The sequence below is a fragment of the Aquarana catesbeiana genome, linkage group LG11 (genome assembly GCF_042186555.1).
Source record: "Aquarana catesbeiana isolate 2022-GZ linkage group LG11, ASM4218655v1, whole genome shotgun sequence".
Lineage (NCBI taxonomy): Eukaryota > Metazoa > Chordata > Amphibia > Anura > Ranidae > Aquarana > Aquarana catesbeiana.
This window is the reverse complement of record NC_133334.1, coordinates 184,197,952-184,217,759: the sequence shown is the minus strand read 5'-3', so window position 1 is coordinate 184,217,759 and position 19,808 is coordinate 184,197,952. Positions and strand designations below refer to the sequence as shown.

The 19,808-nt window shown below is 42.1% G+C and overlaps 1 protein-coding gene across 2 annotated transcripts in view; it reads right to left on the bottom strand.

Annotated features, from left to right (window-relative positions):
• CTCF (CCCTC-binding factor) overlaps nt 1-19,808 on the bottom strand; it is a 445,740-nt gene that overhangs the window by 18,645 nt on the left and 407,287 nt on the right. For both annotated transcript variants that reach the window (XM_073605105.1, XM_073605104.1), the window contains exon 10: nt 17,156-17,341. In XM_073605105.1, coding sequence (XP_073461206.1) covers nt 17,156-17,341 — 186 coding nt within the window. The remainder of the gene's footprint in view (nt 1-17,155; nt 17,342-19,808) is intronic.

The following is a 19,808-nucleotide window of genomic DNA, read 5'->3' as shown; positions in this document are numbered from 1 at the left end:
ATTTGTATGAAAAAGAGGACAAAAATTTCATATGGGTACAGTGTTGCATGACTGAGTAATTGTCATTCAAAATGTGAGAGCACCGAAAGCTGAAAATTGGTCTGGTTAGGAAGGGGGTTTAAGTGCCCAGTTGTCAAGTGGTTAAGCAGATGCCTTTTGATTTGCATGGTGCTCCTGCCTCATTCCAGAGAATGATGGAGAAGACATCAAGACCACATGGCCAATATGCAACTGCCGATTTGGACAACATAGTCATCCACAGCCCAGATTAGAAATCTCATGTGCCCTGGGTGCAAGCAGTAGTAGATTCCCTTAGGAAAGCAGAACTCACTGCCAAGCCCAGAAAGTGTGCCATAGGCTTGGAAAAGGCCAAGTACCTTGGCTATGTTATTGGTCTAGGGCTGATCAAGCCTTAGGTCAATAAAATTGAGGCGGTTCAAAAGTGGCCCCAACCTATAAATAAAAAGCAAGTTCATGCATTTCTTAGGATCACAGCATACTACAGGCGTTTTATACACAATTTTGCCACCATTGCAGTCCCAATGACAGATCTGATGAAGGGTAAAGGGTCAGTCATGATTAAGTGGAATCCTGAGGAAGAGAAGGCATTTCATATGTCGAAGCAAGCTTTGTGTACAACCTGTGCTTGTGACCCCAGAGTTCACAAAGGAGTTTGTGGCACAGATAAGATGCCTCTGATGTGGGATTGGGTGCTGAACTGTCCCAAATCAGACAGTGAGGAGCACCCACTGGTCCACCTGAGCAGAAAGCTCAACAGACATGGGAAAAACTATGCCATTGTTGAGAAGGAATGTTTAGCTATCAAATGGGCCTTGGATGCCCTGAAGTATTACCTGTTGGGGAGACCAAACTAGTCGCTGATCATGCCGCTCTCAAAAGGATGTGTGATAACAAGGAGAAAAAACAAACAGTCTTATGAGAAGGTGGTTCCTTGCTCTTCAAGCATTTAAGTTTACAGTGGAGCATAGAGCTGGGAAACTTCAGAATAATGCAGATGCCCTTTCCCGTATTCACTGTCTGGTTGGGACAGTTGCTCAGCCGCAGGCGCTTGAGCAGAGGGAAGGGGGATACGTGACATTATGAAAGGCGAGGTGATTGATGGACGTTATGTTTCACCTCGCATGCATTCATTTGCAGAGAGTAAAGGTGGAATCCGGTCTGGGTTTTACCAGCCACCTTAGCAGGGTTGACTCTGGAACAGATTTTGCGGTCCACTTGTGTTCACCAACAGGTGGTATAAATTGGGCAGGACTAGAGCAAAGGATTGCTCTTGGTCTGAGACTCAGGAAGCCAAAACCTGAGAGTGCTGCTTATGTGAAGTTTGCTTTTTGAGAGAAAGAAAAGGTTTGCATTATCTTAGTTTTGTGGGTGACTGGGAGAAGCCCTTCACCTCTGAATTAGAAACCCGCAATGTTTAGTTAGTGCCTGGATGGCAAGGATTTTTCTGTTTTGCTTGTTTAACTTTCAAGCAACCTTTTAAAATAAAACTTGCTACAAGTCAGATTTTTAAGAAAACCTGCCGTTTAGACTACCTTCTTCCCAGCGAAGGTGATCCCCCTTCTTGAGCTAACCCCTGACTAATATATATATATATATATATATATATATATATATATATATATATATATATATATTATATATATACATATATATATATACACACACACACACATACATACACAGTTGTGCTCATAAGTTTACATACTCTGGTAGAATTTATGATTTCTTGACCATTTTGCAGAGAATGTGAATGATAACACAAAAACTTTTCTTTCAATTATGGTTAGTGTTTGGCTGAAGCCATTTATTATCAATCAACTGTGTTTACTCTCTTTAAATCATAATGACAACAGAAACTACCCAAATGACCCTGATCAAAAAAGTTTACATACCCCCGTTCTTAATACAGTGTATTGCCCCCTTTAACATCAGTGACAGCTTGAAGTCTTTTGTGGTATTTGTGGATGAGGCTCTTTATCTTCTCAGATGATAAAGCTGTCCATTCCTCTTGGCAAAAAGCCTCCAGTTCCTGTAAATTCTTGGGCTGTCTTGCATGAACTGCATGTTTGAGATCTCCCCAGAGTGGCTTAATGATATTGAGGTCAGGAGACAGATGGTAACTCCAGAACCTTAACTTTTTTTCTGCCAATGACAGGTCGACTTTGCCTTGTGTTTTGGATCATTGTCATGTTGGAATGTACAAGTACGTCCCATGTGCAGCTTCCTGGCTGATGAATGCAAATGTTCCTCCAGTATTTTTTGATAACATACTGTATTCAGTTGCCATCAACCACATTTTGTGTGCTTTTGTAGCTTACACATCCCCAAAACATCAGCGATCCACCTCCGTGTTTCACAGTAGGAATGGTGTACCTTTCATCATAGGCCTTGTTGACTCCTCTCCAAATGTAGCATTCATGCTTGTGGCCAAAAAGCTCAATTTTGGTCTCATCACTCCAAATGACTGAAGGTTTTAGGCTGATCTCTGTGCTGTTTGGCGTATTGTAAGCGGGAAACTTTGTGGCATTTGCGTAGTAATGGCTTTCTTCTGGCGACTCGACCATGCAGCCCGTCTTTCTTCAAGTGCCTCCTTATTGTGCATCTTGAAACAGCCACACCACATGTTTTCAGAGAGTCATGTATTTCACCTGAAGTTATTTGTGGGTTTTTCTTTGCATCCCGAACAATTTTCCTGGCAGTTGTGGCTGAAATTTTAGTTGGTCTACCTGATCGTGGTTTGGTTCAAACAGAACCCCTCATTTTCCACTTCTTGATTAGTTTGAACACTGCCAATTGGCATTCTCAATTCCTTGCATATCTTTTTATATCCCTTTATTGTTTTATACAGTTCGACTACCTTTTTCCGCAGATCCTTTGACAATTCTTTTGCTTTCCCCATGACTCCGAATACAGAAACGTCAGTGCAGCACTGGATAAAAGCTGCAAGGGTCTGTCAGGAGTCCAGAAACGCATTAACCTTTTATACACACACTAATTACAAGCCAACAGATCACAGGTGAGGTTGGCCTTTAATAGCCATTCAAACCCCTTTGTCTCAACTTGTGTGCATGTTATCAGGCCAAAATCACCAGGGTATGTCAATTTTTAATCAGGGTCATTTGATTAGTCAAAGTCATTAGTCCGAAAGGACTGTATCAATAGATACTTGTTCAGGGCCTTAGGTCCAAAATGGCCCTTGTGTCCCCGTTTGGTTTCTGAACAGTAAACAGGAGTAAAACCCTGTGCCCCTTTCGAATACAGGAACCTCTACAATCACTCCTTGATGCACTAGATGTAGTGCCTGAAGCAATAAGTTTCTTTTTGGAGGATCCGAGGGAACGCTGGATCTTAAAAACATGAGGGGGGACCCTCTGTAACTCCAGCTTGTAACCGGGAGATATAATTGAGGTGACCCACTCGTCCTGCATTGTTGTTTTCCAAATGTCCGCAAAGAGCAGAAGCCTTACCCCCATCCGATGGAGTGGGGGCGTCCCCTCAAAAGTAGGGCTTGGTGCTGGGTTTGGAAGGATTTTGGACCCAGGGCCTTTTCTGGCCCTGCGGCTTGCCCCTGGCCCTAGCGCCCTGGTGGCGGCGGAACTGCCCTGGCGCTGAAACATTTGAGGAAGCAGTCCCTGGGTTTTTAAACGAGGGATGTCTGGTGCTTTTTTTCACAGGAAGTAGAGAACTCTTCCCTCCGGATATATTTGTCCAAGTGATCACCGAATAAACGTTCCCCAGGAAACCTGCCAATAACTTTTTTATAAGGAATTTCGGCTGACCAGTTCTTAAGCCATAAAAGTCTGTGCATATGTACAGACAAGAGAGCCAGATGAAGAACCTGCTGTATTGAATCCTTTAAAGCATCAACAGCAAAACACAGCGCTCGAGGAATATCTGTCTTACTTTTAGGCAGATCATCCTCCTGTTTAGGTCTATCAGGCAATTTGACCTGATCCTTTACGGACTGCCAAATACCAATTGCTGCAACAGCTGGTTGAAAAGCTGAACTGGCCAAAGAAAAAGGAAGCCTTTAATAACTCCAATTTCTTGTCAACAGGGTCTTTCAAGCCCTGTGCATTAGCTACCGGACAAGTTAAGTTCTTTTTTTAAGGAAGAGACTGCTGCATCAACAGCTGGCATGCTCCATTTTTGAACAAACTTTTCATCCATAGGATATAAAAGGGAAAACCTTTTAGGAGTGATGTTCCCAATCAGCATACACCACCTGTTCCAACAGGGGGTAAAGCGGGAAAGTCTGTGTGACCTGAAAAGGCCTCAGAGATCCCAAAGAGGGGGCTCAGTCACCTCTGTAAGAGGCAACTTAAAGGCAGAACAAACTATTTTGGTCAGAGTCAGGATCAAAAGCCTCTGCGACTGAGAGGCAGACATCGACTGGATATCTTCTTGTCCAGATTGCTCGGAAGCAGAATCATCTCCTAGGCACTCCACCGAATCCTGAGCTTTAAACTCTTTCCCCATCCTAAACCCATTCTTGCTCCAGACTAGGAGACTCCGGGGTGGGGGATCTGTCACACTTCCTGCCACCCTGTGGGATGGAGGCAATCATGCCAGCAATCCTGTGCTCTAACCCGGCTAGGGCTGAGGACAGTTCATCCTTAGTGATAAAGGGTGAAGCAGCAGTGTTGACTGTAGGCACAATACCAGATAGGCCCAGCGGCTCAGATTGCCCGGGAGCCTCTGGTCTTTCAGGGGATACAACACTAGGGATACGAGTAGGTTCATTAGGAACTACTGATGACGTAGGTGTGCCCTTCCCTATGGTGTTAGTCCCACTCCTCTTTTTGGAAGACATTCAATTCCACAAACAGAGTGCTTGGGTGTAGTTAAAACACCTCAGAAGGGAGACCCTTTAAAAGGGCTCACCAAGCCCCTATGCAACAATCCTGCTAAGCACCTTTAGCCTGCCAAGCAACACCTGGTGACTCATGTGACCCGGGTAAGGAAAAATGAACCACTGCAAGTGTCTGTTCAGAGCCTGCTCTGTCCCACAGCTGCCTTCTGGAAGCACCACATACTTGGCCTGCGCAGCTTAAATAAGCTGGATGTGCGCCAGAACATTCTATGCGTGCATGTGCTCGGTCCTGGCGAGCGGGCGTGACTGTATTCGCGTACGACGCAAATCTTCTTTGTGTGCCCAGATAAAGGCTACAGCGCATGGGACATGAATAAGATGAATAAAGTGATCTCGCGCAGACTAGCTAATATTCAAAATCCAAAAAGTGCAATGTGCAGCCAAGGAGGAGTGAAAACTTCATATATAGGTTGAAGGAACTGTGCAAAAACTGATTACAACAAGGGACATGAAAATATAGACAAATGAAAACAAATATCCACTAAATGGGCAAAAATCAATAATGTGCAAAAAAGTTGCATGTGCAAAATATAATAATATAAACAAATGGCCACTAAATACGCAAAAAATGGAGAAAGAGTCAATGTGTAAGAAAATATATTAAATCGCATGTGCAAAAAATCGCAAGTGCAAAAATGCCCTAGTTGAAGTGTATGTGAGCTGGAGAAGGAGCCAAAGGGGAGCGGTGGAGAGTTATGTTCACTTTACCATGCGATTTATTACAGTATATGAGGTGAGAGTTCTGGGAAACTGACTGTTCGGGAATTTATTTATGAAGTTTTACATGGATACTGAGCAGCACTGATTTGCTTTCTCATTACCACACCATCTCTGTGCACTACATCATGAACATTTATTACCCTTGTACTCCACGTTCTCCATAGAAGACGAGTTATCATCATCTCTCTGTCCCTTAAGAGTGAACTAATTTTTATGTGCCCATATACGCATTTTTCTGGCATTTTTGCACATGCGATTTAATATATTTTCTTACACATTGATTGACTTTCTTCTTTTTTTGCTTATTTAGTGGCCATTTGTTTATATTTGTGATTATTGTTATCATATTTTGCACATGCGACTTTTTGCCCATTTAGTGGATATTTGTTTTCATTTGTCTATATTCATGCATATTCATGTTTTGATCAATTTTTGCACAGTTCCTTCACCCGATAGAGATATATATATATAGATGAAGTTTTCACGCCTCCTTGGCTGCACATTGCACTTTTTGGATTTTGAATATTAGCTAGTCTGTGCGAGATCACTTCATTGTTAGGTGCTGTGAACACCATTAGGTTTTGCTGCAGATTCTTTTCACTTGTTCAATTTATTATTACTATTATTTTTCTTCTTCCACTCGTCCACCTATTACTCAGAGTAGCGCGAGGGACACCCATACACTGTTCATTATTTATACCTCACAAACACCTTTGCAGCTACAATGGATGTTTTCACATTCATGGAGAATAGAAATGTCAATTTAGATGAGGTTTTTAACCCACAAAATAAAACACGCAATATGGACCTAGAAAGTGTAGTCAGGAAATTGGGACATCTTATGGAGAAAAAAAGTCAACTTATGGTGGGACACCAATACCTTTGATAGATATATTAGGGAGAACATAGTCCCTAGGCGTCTACAGTGGGAATTGCCACCTAATGATGGCCTGACTGACAAAGCCTCCATGGATGAATGGTTCGAATTTTTTAATAGTAAAAGTGTGGAAGGTATGAAATTCCTATTCGATAGGAAACTAAAAAAGACCATACTAATAAAACAACAAATTGAAGAAATAAAATCAAAACTAGAACCTCACAAGGAGTCCAGACTTCAAGAAACTTGCCACACAATTTAATAAAGACTTGATTGCTAAAGATTTGGAAGTACAACTACGTAAAATGAAGAAATACCAACGAGATGTGACCGACTATAAAACGGACCAAGTCTTTAAATGGCAGAGCAAGATAGAACAAACACAACCTAGTTCAACCTATTCAACACCAGAAAGAGAGTTTAGAATACAAGATCCTACTACATCACATTTAACCAACCCACCAAGATGGGATGATAGAGATACATTTGCAGAGACAAGATCGTCCCAAAATGATCAGCGGAACTATGGATATCAACCTTCTAATGACCATCGGAATAATGGCAATTATGGATATCAAACGCCAAATAAACCGTGGAAAAAAAACATTCAAGAAGCCATTCAAGAAACCCTATAATAGTTGGCAACATAATGAGAGAAATCAAAGGGAAAACAGAGGACCCCCTTACCAAGATCCATATCGATCACCCCGGAGACAACCCAAGATCCATATCGATAACCCAGGAAACCACCTCAAGAAGACAGAACAAGAAACAGTCCAGAACAAAGAGAGGACACAAAGCGGGAAAGAGACTCCAAGAGAAAAAGTTGTAAACCTCAGTGGCATATCCATCACGGCAGATGAATTGGGCAAAGGACTGAAACAAGTCCCAGTTATAAATCTTAACAAATTTGACACTTATATTAGGGATACAAAAATATATAAGAAAAATTAACATCAAGAAATACATCATGAACAATCCTTATAGATCAGCAAATACAACTTGGGATACCCCCCGACACTCATCCACAGTACGTTGCGTAATAATTGTCTATATAATCCACAAGTATCGGATAACCAACACATTGATGTTTTCAAGAAGTTAGTACTGCAGGACTTGGAATCTCTTAAAGTGAAGAAAATGTCAGATCCTATACACATCAAAAAAAGGCATTAAACTATTAACCAAAAGAAATGATATAGTAATAAGACCAGCAGATAAAGGGGGAGCGGTGGTCATAAAATCTAAAGAATAAATACCAGGGAGAGCTCAATAGACAACTACAGGATGAAGATCCTTATATCAAATTACTGGGAAACTCCACTTTCGAATACAAGAAGGAATTTGAGCTTTTGGTCAATCTGGGAATGAAGAAAGACATTTTGAATAAAAAAAGAATCAAAATACCTCATACCAGAGTCATGTAGAATCCCTGTCATCTATACTGTCCCAAAAATCCACAAAAGCAAAGAAAATCCACCAGGTAGGCCCATCGTGAATGGGATAGATTCCCTCACGGCAAGGATGGGGCAGTATATAGACTATTTCATTCAACCAGCAGTTCAACATACTCGAGCTTATCTTAAGGATACCAAGCATTTGCTACAACTACTAGATACAACATCAGTATTGGAGGGAAGAACCTTAATTAGCCACGGCTGACGTAGCATTGTTATACACGACTGACCAACATCACGAGGCGTGTTCAGCGACAAAATGGCTTCTCAGAAACCACAGCAACTTTATCTGCAAGCAAAGAAAATACCTGATTAAGTGCCTTGACTTTTGCCTGAAATTTATTTCTGGCATGATCAGAACTATTACAAACAGGCCATAGGAATTGCAATGGGTGCCAAATTCGCACTGGGAGTTGCGAACGCCTTTATGGCACAATGGGAGGAAAAATCTGTCTATGAGGATACCCCTGCTGAACTTACCCTATATAAAAGATGACCTAATTATCGTGTGGAATGGCAGTAGACATACACTTAAGAATTTCCTAAATAAATTAAACAATGATAAAAACATCCGCATGGTATGGAAAATAGAAGACAAATCAATACACTTTCTAGGCTTGAATATCGCACTCGAAGACGATAAGGTAGTGACCAAAACATTCTTCAAGAATGTAGATACTAATAGCTATTTGTCGATCGACAGTTGCCATCACAAACCTTGGCTTTATAACATCCCCAAGGGACAACTAATAAGACTCAAAAGAAATTGCACAAAAGAAGAAGATTTTATCCTTGCAGGAATTCTTACGCAAAAATGTCGAAAAAATTCGAGAAGAAAAGAACTGAATTTGTAGCCACGAATACTGGCCAATCTTTCACTATTAGAAATTTTATAGGCTGTCATACTGAAGGAGTGGTCTATGTATATATTACAATGCAGCTGTAATTTACAATATGTTGGCAGAACAAAGAGAGCCCACAAAGTGAGAATACAAGAACTATGCAGTTCTTGTATTCTTGTTATAACTTGCCGAATCCACTTAGAAATAGTGGATTCCAATGCTGCCTGACCTTTCCTAGGACCCTCTGGCAGCACAAACAGGACATCAGTCTTCCGGGTCTGAGCGGTCGTCTCTAAATAGACCTTGACTGCTCTTCACCACATCAAGACAATGTAGTGACTTCTCTTCCCTAGAACATGGTTTTGGAAAAAACGATGGTAGGACAATATCTTGGTTCAGGTGAAAACCTGAAACCACTTTAGGCAGAAAACTCAGACGAGGACTTATTCACGAGGACACAAAACGACCCTGTCCTCGTGAATAATCAAATGTGGCTCCTTACAAGAAAGAGCAGCCAATTCCGAAAGCCTCCTTGCTGAGGATATAGCAACCAAGTATACCAACTTCCTTGTCAGAAGGACTAAGGGAGTATGCTGTATCGGTTCAAAGGGCTGTTTTTGTAACACTGACAAAACTAAGTTCAAGTCCCAAGGATTCAAAGGTGCATAAAACCCCAGACCAAAGAATGCAAAGCAAGCAGTCTTTGAAATAAGACCAATAAGGCCGAGACTTGGCCCTTAATAGTACTCAGGGCCAACTTCATCTTCACCCCTAACTGTAGAAAGGCAAGAATTCTGCCTATGCTATATTTCCGAGGATGCCAACCCTTGGATTCACACCAGGAAACATAAGACCTCCAGACTCTATAATATATGACTCTGGAAGCTGGCTTCCTTGCATTAATCAAGGTAGAGATAACTGACCCGGATAGCCCATGTTTCTTCAGAATGTGGGTTTCAATAGCCAAGCCGTTAAACTTAGAGTTTGTAAGGTAGGATGGAATATCGGCCCTTGTGAGAGTAGGTCTGGACGTAGTAAATAACCCCTTTGGTTAGGTAGGTGACATGATGATGCAGAAAATGTGTTTGACCATTGGGCAGAACAAAAGAGGGCCCCTCCAGAAGAAGATGACAAAAGTCACAACTACCACAACGGAACAGGCCAAGTGATTCATGTTGTCCGTCCCGAGATTTGTGGTAGTGACTCTGTACAAGATAATCCTTAATAGAACTGGGACGTTTTATATATGTTATTTCTGGATGTGGCCCTAGGTATTTAAAGAGTGTGGGATCAGCCAATAGAATATGCCAATGCTTGCCGAGGATAGAGCGTATAACCTGGTGCTGATCAGAGAAGGTAGTGATAAATCTTATTACATCGTACTTGCTTTTTTTGGAATCTGAGAACAGAATCACATGTCTGGAAGGACCACAGGCCTTATTATAGGCCTTTTTTAAACAAGTTTTATTGTATCCCCTGGCCAATAAACGTTTGTATAATCGATCAGCCTCATGTTTAAAATTTGCATCATTGGAGCAGTTTCCCCTGAGGCGTAGATATTGGCCAAAAGGAAAACTGCGAATGAGTGCATTTGGATGTGCGCTAGAGGCATGCAATATCGTGTTACCCGCAGTGGGTTTACGATAGAGCGAAGTAGCAATGGTACCATCAGCATCAATAATAATAGTAACGTCCAGAAAGGAGATCCTGCTCTCATGAGAGTCCATTGTAAATTTCAGATTATATTTATTCCCAGCAAGCATCTGCATAAAATGTTCAAGCATGATAAAAGACCCACCCCATATTATGAAGACATCGTCTATAAAACGCCATAAAAGAATGTGGGAAAGAAGATTTGTATGGTCATCATTAGAAAAAAGGTCTCGTTCCCACCCCCCCAGTTACAGATTGGCATAGGAGGGGGCGCAACAAGTGCCCATGGCGACCCCCTGTACCTGGAGGAAGTGGGACTCGTCAAATGAAAACACATTTCTGGTAAGGATATGAGATAAAAAAGTTGTAATATAAATTGGTTCATACCAGAAAATTTAGGACCACGTTCATCAAGAAATTTGGAAATGGTCTCTATGCCTAGATTGTGCGGGATAGAAGAATAGAGTGCCTCGATGTCAATAGCGACAAGGATGCAACCTCTCGGCACATTAAGACCATCAAGATTTTTTAAAAGATCAGTAGTGTCCTTGATGTGAGAGGGCAATGTGATAACATGAGCGCGAAGATATTCATCAACAAGTTTACTAGCCCGTTCAGTAATTGAGCTCACACCAGAGACGATAGGTCATCCTGGTGGATTTCGAAGACTTTTACGCGTCTTTGGAAGCGCATAAAAGTTTGGAATTCTGGGGTGTGGGACCTGTATGCCCTCAAGAATCTCTTTGGTAATCAAGCCCTCCACGTGGGCCAAGTGTATAATTTGTTCATATTCCAGATTAAATTTGGCAATATTGCTGGCTGAGATTGGTTTGTACCACTGTCTATTTTTAAGTATATCCCAGCACATGTTTCTGTATTGGAGTTCATCTAACTACATTGCCACCCTTATCAGAGGGCTTGATTACCGAAAGGGAATTTCTGCTAAGTCCAATAAGTGCGTTTCTGTGGGCCTGACTTAGATTGTGACTGCCCAATTTTTTGGAGACAGAAAGTTCAATTTCTTTGGTTGTTTGAGTCAAAAAAGTCCAAGCATTTGAATTTGTATGTAATTTTGTAAAGTGAGTAGATTTTTGTTTGATAGCATTACCCAACATAGTGAGCTCTTGTTGATAAAGTTTGGTCTGTGCCTGTTGACCAATAATGTCATCAGGCTCAGATCCAACCATCTGTGTAGGATTGGCGTCATTTCCTTTCTTCTAAAAGGAGCACAAGATCTCTCAGCGCTCGGAATTCAGCAACTGTTAAATCCTTCCAGATCTCCTGTTCAACAAGGTTTTTCTGTTTCTCTTGTCTGTCATGATCAAAAAGGAACTTAGAAGTCAATTTTCTGGAGAAGAGGTGCAGATCTTTAATAATACTAAAGGTATCAAGTACAGAGATGGGGCAAAAACTTAGCCCCCAGCTGTAAAACCTCCTTTTCCGCTGCATTAAGAGGGTAAGATGAGAGATTAATTATTTCAAGTCGTGGAGCATCATTTACGGGGACATCTATAGGATTGTCAGGAGGAGATGAAGATATGGGTAGAATATACTCTTGACATCTATTAATGTTTGGAAAAAATGATCAATGCGTCTTTTTTAAATCCTTCCTGATTGCACCTGCCCCTGCTGTACTAATGGGTCATGAAGAAATGATAGAATGTGCACAGTCAACTATATTTGAACGAATATCAAGTTTGGTAGTAGAGGTCAAGGGAGCAGATGAGGTAGACATAGTGGGAGGGACGTCTGATGTAATTGGATCAGGAAACATAGATATCCCTCCATTACCTACAGGTGTGGGACCTTGTTGTTGTGCATAGTTGTTACCTGGTAATTGAATAGGTTCATCCACCAGTCTTTTTTTGTCATTACCTATCTACTGACCATTCCCAGTTTGTCATTTCCTAGAACCCTGACCTCTGTCGTCCCCGATCAGAGGCCCGCAAATTCTGTGAGGTGAAAGAGTTAGCGGAAGAGTCTGAATCACTGTTCCCCTGGTAAAGGGTCCACTCTTCCTATCCCTTTGGATGGAGGATGTGATTAAAGCTGCTAATCTTTCCTCTAGCCCTATCAGGGCAGAAGAAAAGGCATCTTCAGTCACGTATGCAGGGGCTGAGATGCGAGAAGCAGCTGCAACACCAATCGGTTCCAATGACTCACCCTGACTTGCCACTTCTGGTATTTCAGGAGAAGATGACAGTGTGGAGGCACGACTGGAGCTCCCAGTGTCTGGGGGGGGTGATGTTTTTGGTACCTTCTTTGAGATTTTTGTACCGTCCTTTTTGGGAGGCATAGTCCTAAGCACAGAGCAGAGGTACTATTTAAATGCACTAATTTCTGAACAATAGTCTGACAATAGAATGCCGCTTAAAAAAGTTCAGCCTAGCGCTGGGAAAAGATGTCATTTCCTCTATTGGGAATGCCCATATGCATCCCTTACGTGCCCCACCGCTCCTGTGTCCCAGGTGACCAGCCAGCTTGCTCTCCTAACTGTTCAGCTGAGAGACTGCTCTTGTAGAAAGTCTTCACCCCCGTGCTTGCGCAGTGCGTCCTCGTGGACGGTACGTCGCACACATGGTGCAGCGCCTAGGCCCCACCCCCTCCGTAAAACACCCGCCCCCTTTCCTTTTGAACTTCAAAGCGTTCCCGTGGGCGGCATTCGGGTCCTGCAGACCCATCACGAGGGGAGGAGAGCCAAAAAATGGCGAGCAGAGCGGGGGGAAACTATAAGAGCAAAAAAAGTGACCTTCGCACCCCGCGGGGGGGGGGGGCGGGGTGTTTGATATACAAGGGGAGCAGCAACATTTGTTGAATTCCCTAATGCGGATGGCAGATCTCTTTACCTCCATGAAGAATCCCCGCTGTGACAAGCTGCTGCTGAATCCACAGACTGACACTGAGCTGAAGTGAAAACAACAAATTAAGGTATGTGCTTTTACTCCCTCTAGTGGAGATTTAGGGCATGACATCTTTTCCCCAAGGAAAAAAAACCATAGGTGGACTTTTCACAGTTCCTAGGCTTCTTCCCTACCTTATCCTTGCCGCAGGATACTGCTGATGACAGACAGATCCAACCTTCACCCATCACGGCGGGCTGTGTTCAACAAACCTTCAAGGACCGGGTCTCTTTTTATCGGGGTTCCACTCCCTTGGACCTGTATAGCACCCCGCCATCTAAAACATTAGGTAATGTGAGCATGACTAAAGCACTGGGTCCCAGGGTCTAGCTCTACAAGGATAGGCGTTATAGGCAAAACCTCGTTCTTCTAATACGAGGCTCAGGTACCATTCACCATGTCCTCAGTGCCACTTTGTATGGATTCGGTCTGTGGAGGCTATTTAAATCCAGCAAGGATCCCTCCAGTGGAGCTCTTCAGAGCACATCTTCACTCGTGACCAACACCTTAGACACTGGCGAAAAAAATGGAGGTACTCCTGGTAGGAGCAGAGGTTATATAAGGAGTGAACTTCCTGTATTGGGTGTGCCAGTGTCCATCACCTGAAGGTGCCTATATACCATATGGTTATTAACTATGGCTCTGTGTCCCGTGATGTACGATAAAGAAAATACGTGGACTTTGTAGGCACATATAGGAGGAAAACACAGTTACCCAATAATGCAGTTATGAAGGATGGATCTAGGTATAAAAATAAATTTATTTAGTGTATTTAATAAAAAAGTTTGATCCAATGATGCCTTCACAAACGCTCGTCGATTTACAGTTATACAAGCTGTAGTGTCATTTCTATAGTGTTGTCACATGAAAAGATATAATAAAATATTTACAAAAAAATGTGAGTGATGTATTCACTTTTGTGTGTGTGTGTATATATATATATATATATATATATATATATATATATTGGGATGAACTCTTATTATAAGGTGGACGGACTCCTCTGAGAAGGTCTGTGTATTGAGCGGTAATTTACCGTTGCTTAACCACTTCAGCCCCATCAGATTTGGTTGCTCAATGACCAGGCCATTTTTTGCGATAATGCACTGCGACGCTTAAACTGACAATTGCGGTCGTGTGACGCTGTACCCAAACAAAACTTATGTTTTATTTTTTTCCCCACAAATAGAGCTTTCTTTTGGTGGTATTTGATCTTTTACGTTTTGCTATAATAAATATCCCAATTAAAAAAACAAAAAACAAAACAAAAAAAAAAAACAAAAACAAAAACAAAAAAAACACATTTTTCCTCAGTTTAGGCCGATATTTTTTTTTTGGTGAAAAAAAAAAAAAAAAAAAATCACAATAAGCGTATATTGATTTGCGCAAAAGTTATAGCTTCTACAAAATAGGGGATAGATTAATGGCATTTTTATTCTTTTTTTTTTTTTTACTAGTAATGGCGGTGATCTGCAATTTTTATCGGTACTGCAATACTGCGGCGGACAAATTTGACACATTTTTGAGACCACTGACAATTTTACAGCGATCAGTGCTATAAAAATGCACTGATTTCTGTATAAATGTTACTGGCAGGGAAGGGGTTAACACTAGGGGGTGATCAAGGGGTTAACGGGGTTCCCTAGCTGTGTGGGATCACAAAAAAACAGTGCAGCGCTCAAATATTAAACATGTGATAAGAGCATATAAAGTGAACACCTTTGCAGATGTAAAAATATGTAAGCATCAAATGATAATCAAATATCCTAAGTGTAATATGGAACAGCAAAACAATTACAAATAATAAAATTAGTAAAGAAAGTCCGTATGGGGAGAAAAAACTCCTCAAGTTTGGAAGATGTAAATGTGAAAATTTAAGCATCAATTGTTGTCCGGTGTAGAATATGAAACAGCAAAGTGAAATATAGTTCATATGGGGAGTGTTGGAGGAATATCTCTTCAGGATGGAAGATTCCGATAAACATCAAAAGGCATGTAAATATTCAATGAGGAAGAAGAGGGTACCCTTACCGGATCCGTAGGACGCTCATACCATATGGCAGTACGTCAGAAAGGCATAGGGAGAAACTCCCGTAGTGTCCAGACAAGGTGGTATCTTGTTGGCCGCAAGCCCCAAAGGATGTTGGTATACACGAGCAGGAGTGGAACAACTGTCTCTCGAATTGCAAGTTTCCAAGGAGGGATGATCCGAGAGTGGTGACTCAGCATGAAAAAGAAAAAAAGGGGCTCCACATGGTGTAGGTCAAAGAAAAAGGGATTTTATTGAAATAAATCACCATACATGGATAAAAAGTGATCACTGGAAAATAAAATGGCAATGTGGGAAGCTAAAAATGCTAGCCCTAAGCATTTCGACTAAATAGTCTTCAACAGGGGAATAATTTTTTTTTATGCCCCTGTTGAAGACTTCAGTCGAAACGCGTAGGGCTAGCATTTTTAGCTTCCCACATTGCCATTTTATTTTCCAGTGATCACTTTTTTATCCATGTATGGTGATTTATTTCAATAAAATCCCTTTTTCTTTGACCTACACCATGTGGAGCCCCCTTTTTTTCTTTTTCATGCTGAGTCACCACTCTCGGATCATCCCTCCTTGGAAACTTGTAATTCGAGAGACAGTTGTTCCACTCCTGCTCGTGTCTACCAACATCCTTTGGGGCTTGCGGCCAACAAGACACCACCTTGTCTGGACACTACAGGAGTTTCTCCCTATGCCTTTCTGACGTACTGCCATATGGTACGTGCGTCCTACGGATGCTCTTATCACATGTTTAATATTTGAGCGCTGCACTGTTTTTTTGTTATCTTTCTTTGAACTTGGTTTGTTTGTGTGCTTGCTGCTTTTGTTGTAGTTTTGGGTTTAGCGCAGCATTTTCACTTTCTACACTACTAACTGTAGAGGGGATGGAACTGACTAGGGGAGGAAAGAGATCAGTGCTCAAACTTAGTATGAACACAAAATCTGTCTCCTCTCCCCTGAGAGAACCAGGATTTGTGCATTTACACACACAGATCACACAGGCACACGCTGTGGGCGCATGCGCCTCCTACAGCGTCTTAAAGGGCTGACGTACAGTTACGGCGGTTAGCCCAGGGAAGCCAACCTGACGCAGTATAACTGTGGCAGGTGGTCGGGAACCGGTTACTAAACAGACACCAGAGTGTTTCAGTGAATTTCTGGTACGGTAATCTCGCTATCTCACCAGATTACAGTAACAGGGGCATTCTCCACTGTTCGAAGCATTTGTAGATTGCTTCACTTCTCAAAAAGAGAAGCGACCTACACTGCTTCAAAAACAGGCACTCAGGGGAGAGATTTTTTCTGTGAATACCGGAGAACTCAGCAGTGGATATTTTCCACTGCTTGATAAACAGACACCTCTATTCAAACTGGAAAAAACAAATTGGCTTCAGATACACTTTAATCTTAATCATAACCATGGGCAAAATTTAAATGCATCAAAATATTTTCTCCAAAAAATTACTTCACCTCTTCACTGAATTATGTAACAAACTTAAGATGCAGGCTTGATGTTCTGGCATCTCTCAAAAATTGGACACCCCACAGAGATACAGCCAGAAAACATTCCAAGATGTATTCACCATGCATATGCAAACTTTTACAGAGGTGCCAAACACCTATTTAAACACTGCCAAGGCTTTGTGCAGAGGTTCAAAGCTGAGGTAACATCACTGAATAAGGAAACAAAAGTGTGTGTGTGTGTGTGTGTGTGTGTGTGTGTGGGGGGGGGGTTAGGAGGAAAAAGGTTTGTTTCATGACCAGAACTTACTTTGTTTGTGTTGGTTAGCTTTTCCAGGAGGTCTTCCTCTACGTTTTTTTGCAGGTGGAGGCATTGGAGTAAGCGACTGTTCTGCATTATGCTCATGTTCACCATCACCTTCTATCTCAACTGGAAGCTCATCCTCTTCCTCATCATCTTCATCCTCATCATCAAGATCTGGTTCAGCATTGTCATCTCAAGAATAGAAAAAAAAAGTTTTATTTCCATAGGAGGGGTGACAGGGTAAATAATATGGCAAGTTAAATAACTTAATGCAGAAGACCAGCTTTCCCTCCCCCAAAACAAATGCATTGTGTAGGAAAATTAATCACAACCCCACTGTCATTTTATGTGTACCTTACCTTATATTTAGCTGTAAAAAGCAAGTTTGTGTGTTTGATGTCACCACTCCTCTTGGCTAAATTTCAAAGCTATCTATCAGATCTGACTTCCAGTTTCCTTCCTTTACCAAAGAAGAATGGCTTACTGCAAGTCTACAGAGGAAGGACTATGAGAGGGTATTATGAAGGTGTTTTCTTCATATGTAAATGAATCAATTCACAAACAGCAGGGCCCTGGGAAGGTGGCATCTGAGGGGTGGGACTCTCCCTGTTCACACTGGTCTGCATATTTAACTGGGCAGGAATGACATCTAATTGCGATTCATTCAATCCTGTACAGCAGCAGCACAGCTAACTATCAGAACAGGCTGTGTATGATGGGGTTTCCTCTTGAATGACGCTGGGATCTGTGAGGTGGGACTTGGGAGGCTTGGACTCTTCCTGTAGGTGTGCCTGGGCGATGAATTAAAGTTTGTTCATCAATGCAAGAACCCTGCCAAGCAAAATAAGTGAGTTGGAAGCTTTGGTGGGAGAACTAGGATTGCATTGGTATTGCTGAATCTTGGCTTCATTCTTCACATGACTGGGCTATTAATATTCCTGACAATGCCCTCTTTCGAAAAGACAGGGTTAAATGGAGGGGCGGTGGTGTCTGTCTCTGTGAGAAGTGATCTTAAAGCGAGTGTGAATAAGGATCTAGTTGATAAAGTGTGTGCTGAGGCTGAAGCATTAAGAGTGGAACTGCACATGGGTGTGTACACTTAAAAGGTAATCATTGGAGTTTGTTATAGGCCACCCAGTGTGAATGAGGAGGTGGATAAGATCCCACAGTTAACAGCGCATGTCAAAGCGCATATCAAGCCATGAAGTCCAAGGAATTGTCTGTAGACCTCTGAGACAGGATTTTATCACAGATCTATCTGGGGAAGGGTACTTAAAAAAATTTCTGCATCATTGAAGGTCTTAATGAGCACAGTGGCCTCCATCATCTGTGAATAAAAGAGGTTTGGAACCACCAGGACTCTTCCTAGAGTGGGCCGCCTGGCCAAACTGAGCGGCCGGGGGGGGGGGGGGGGGAGAGAAGGGCCTTAATTAGGGAGGTGACCCCTCTGACAGAGCTCCAGCGTTCCTCTGTGGAGAGAGGAGAACCATTAGAACAACCATCTCTGCAGCACTCAACCAGGCCTGTATGGTAGAGTGGCCAGATGGAAGCCACTCCTCAGCAGAAGGCACATGACAGCCCACCTGGAGTTTGCCAAAAGGCCCCTGAAGGACTCAGACCATGAGAAACAAAATTCTCTGGTCTGATGAAACAAAGATTGAACTCTTTGGCCTGAATGGCAAGCATTGTGTCTGGAGGAAACCAGGCCCCCGCTCATCACCTGGCCAAAACCATCTCTACACTGAAGCATGCTGTGGGGATGTTTTTCAGCGGCAGGAACTGGGAAACTAGTCATGATCATGGGAAGATGAATGCAGCAACATACAGAGACATCCATGATAAAAACCTGTTCTAGAGAGCTGTGGAATTCAGACTGGGGAAAAGGTTCATCTTCCAACAGGACAACAACCCTAAGCACACAGCCAAGATAACAAAGGAGTGGCTATGGGACAACTCTGTGAATGTCCTTGAGTGGCCCAGACTTAAACCCGATTGAACATCTCTGGAGAGATCTGAAAGTGGCTGGGCACCGACGCTCCCCATCTAACCTAACATAGCTTGAGAGGTTCTGCAAAGAAGAATGGGAGAAACTACCCACAAATAGGTGTGCCAAGCTTGCAGCATACTCAAAAAGACTAGAGGCTGTAATTAATGCCAAAGGTGCTTCAACAAAGTATTGAGCAAAGGCCGTGAATAGTTACGTACGTGGTTTTTTTCATTTTTTTTTAAATAAATTTGCAAAGATTTCAAACAAACTTCTTTCACAATGTCATTATGGGGTATGGTTAGTAGAATTTGAGGAAAATAATGAAAATCATCAATTTTGGAATAAGGCTGTAATAACAAAATGTGTAAAAAGTGAAGCGCTGTGAAAACGTTCCAGATGCATTGTATAAATAAGAAAGAGCTTTTAAGAAATATAAAAATGAAGGAACACTATCATTGTTTAAAATGTTACAAAGAATAACCTTCAGCCAGGAGTGACATCACAGACACAAACCTGCTTAAAACAGCTAAAGTAGTGCAGTAGGAACGGTTTGTGAGAAGCACTCCATCCGCACTGTATCTTCCGTGGATACGTTACAGCTGGAATATCCAAATGTCAATGGAACATCTATAATGGAAGGCCACATAATTTGGAGTAAGAGCAGATCCTGAC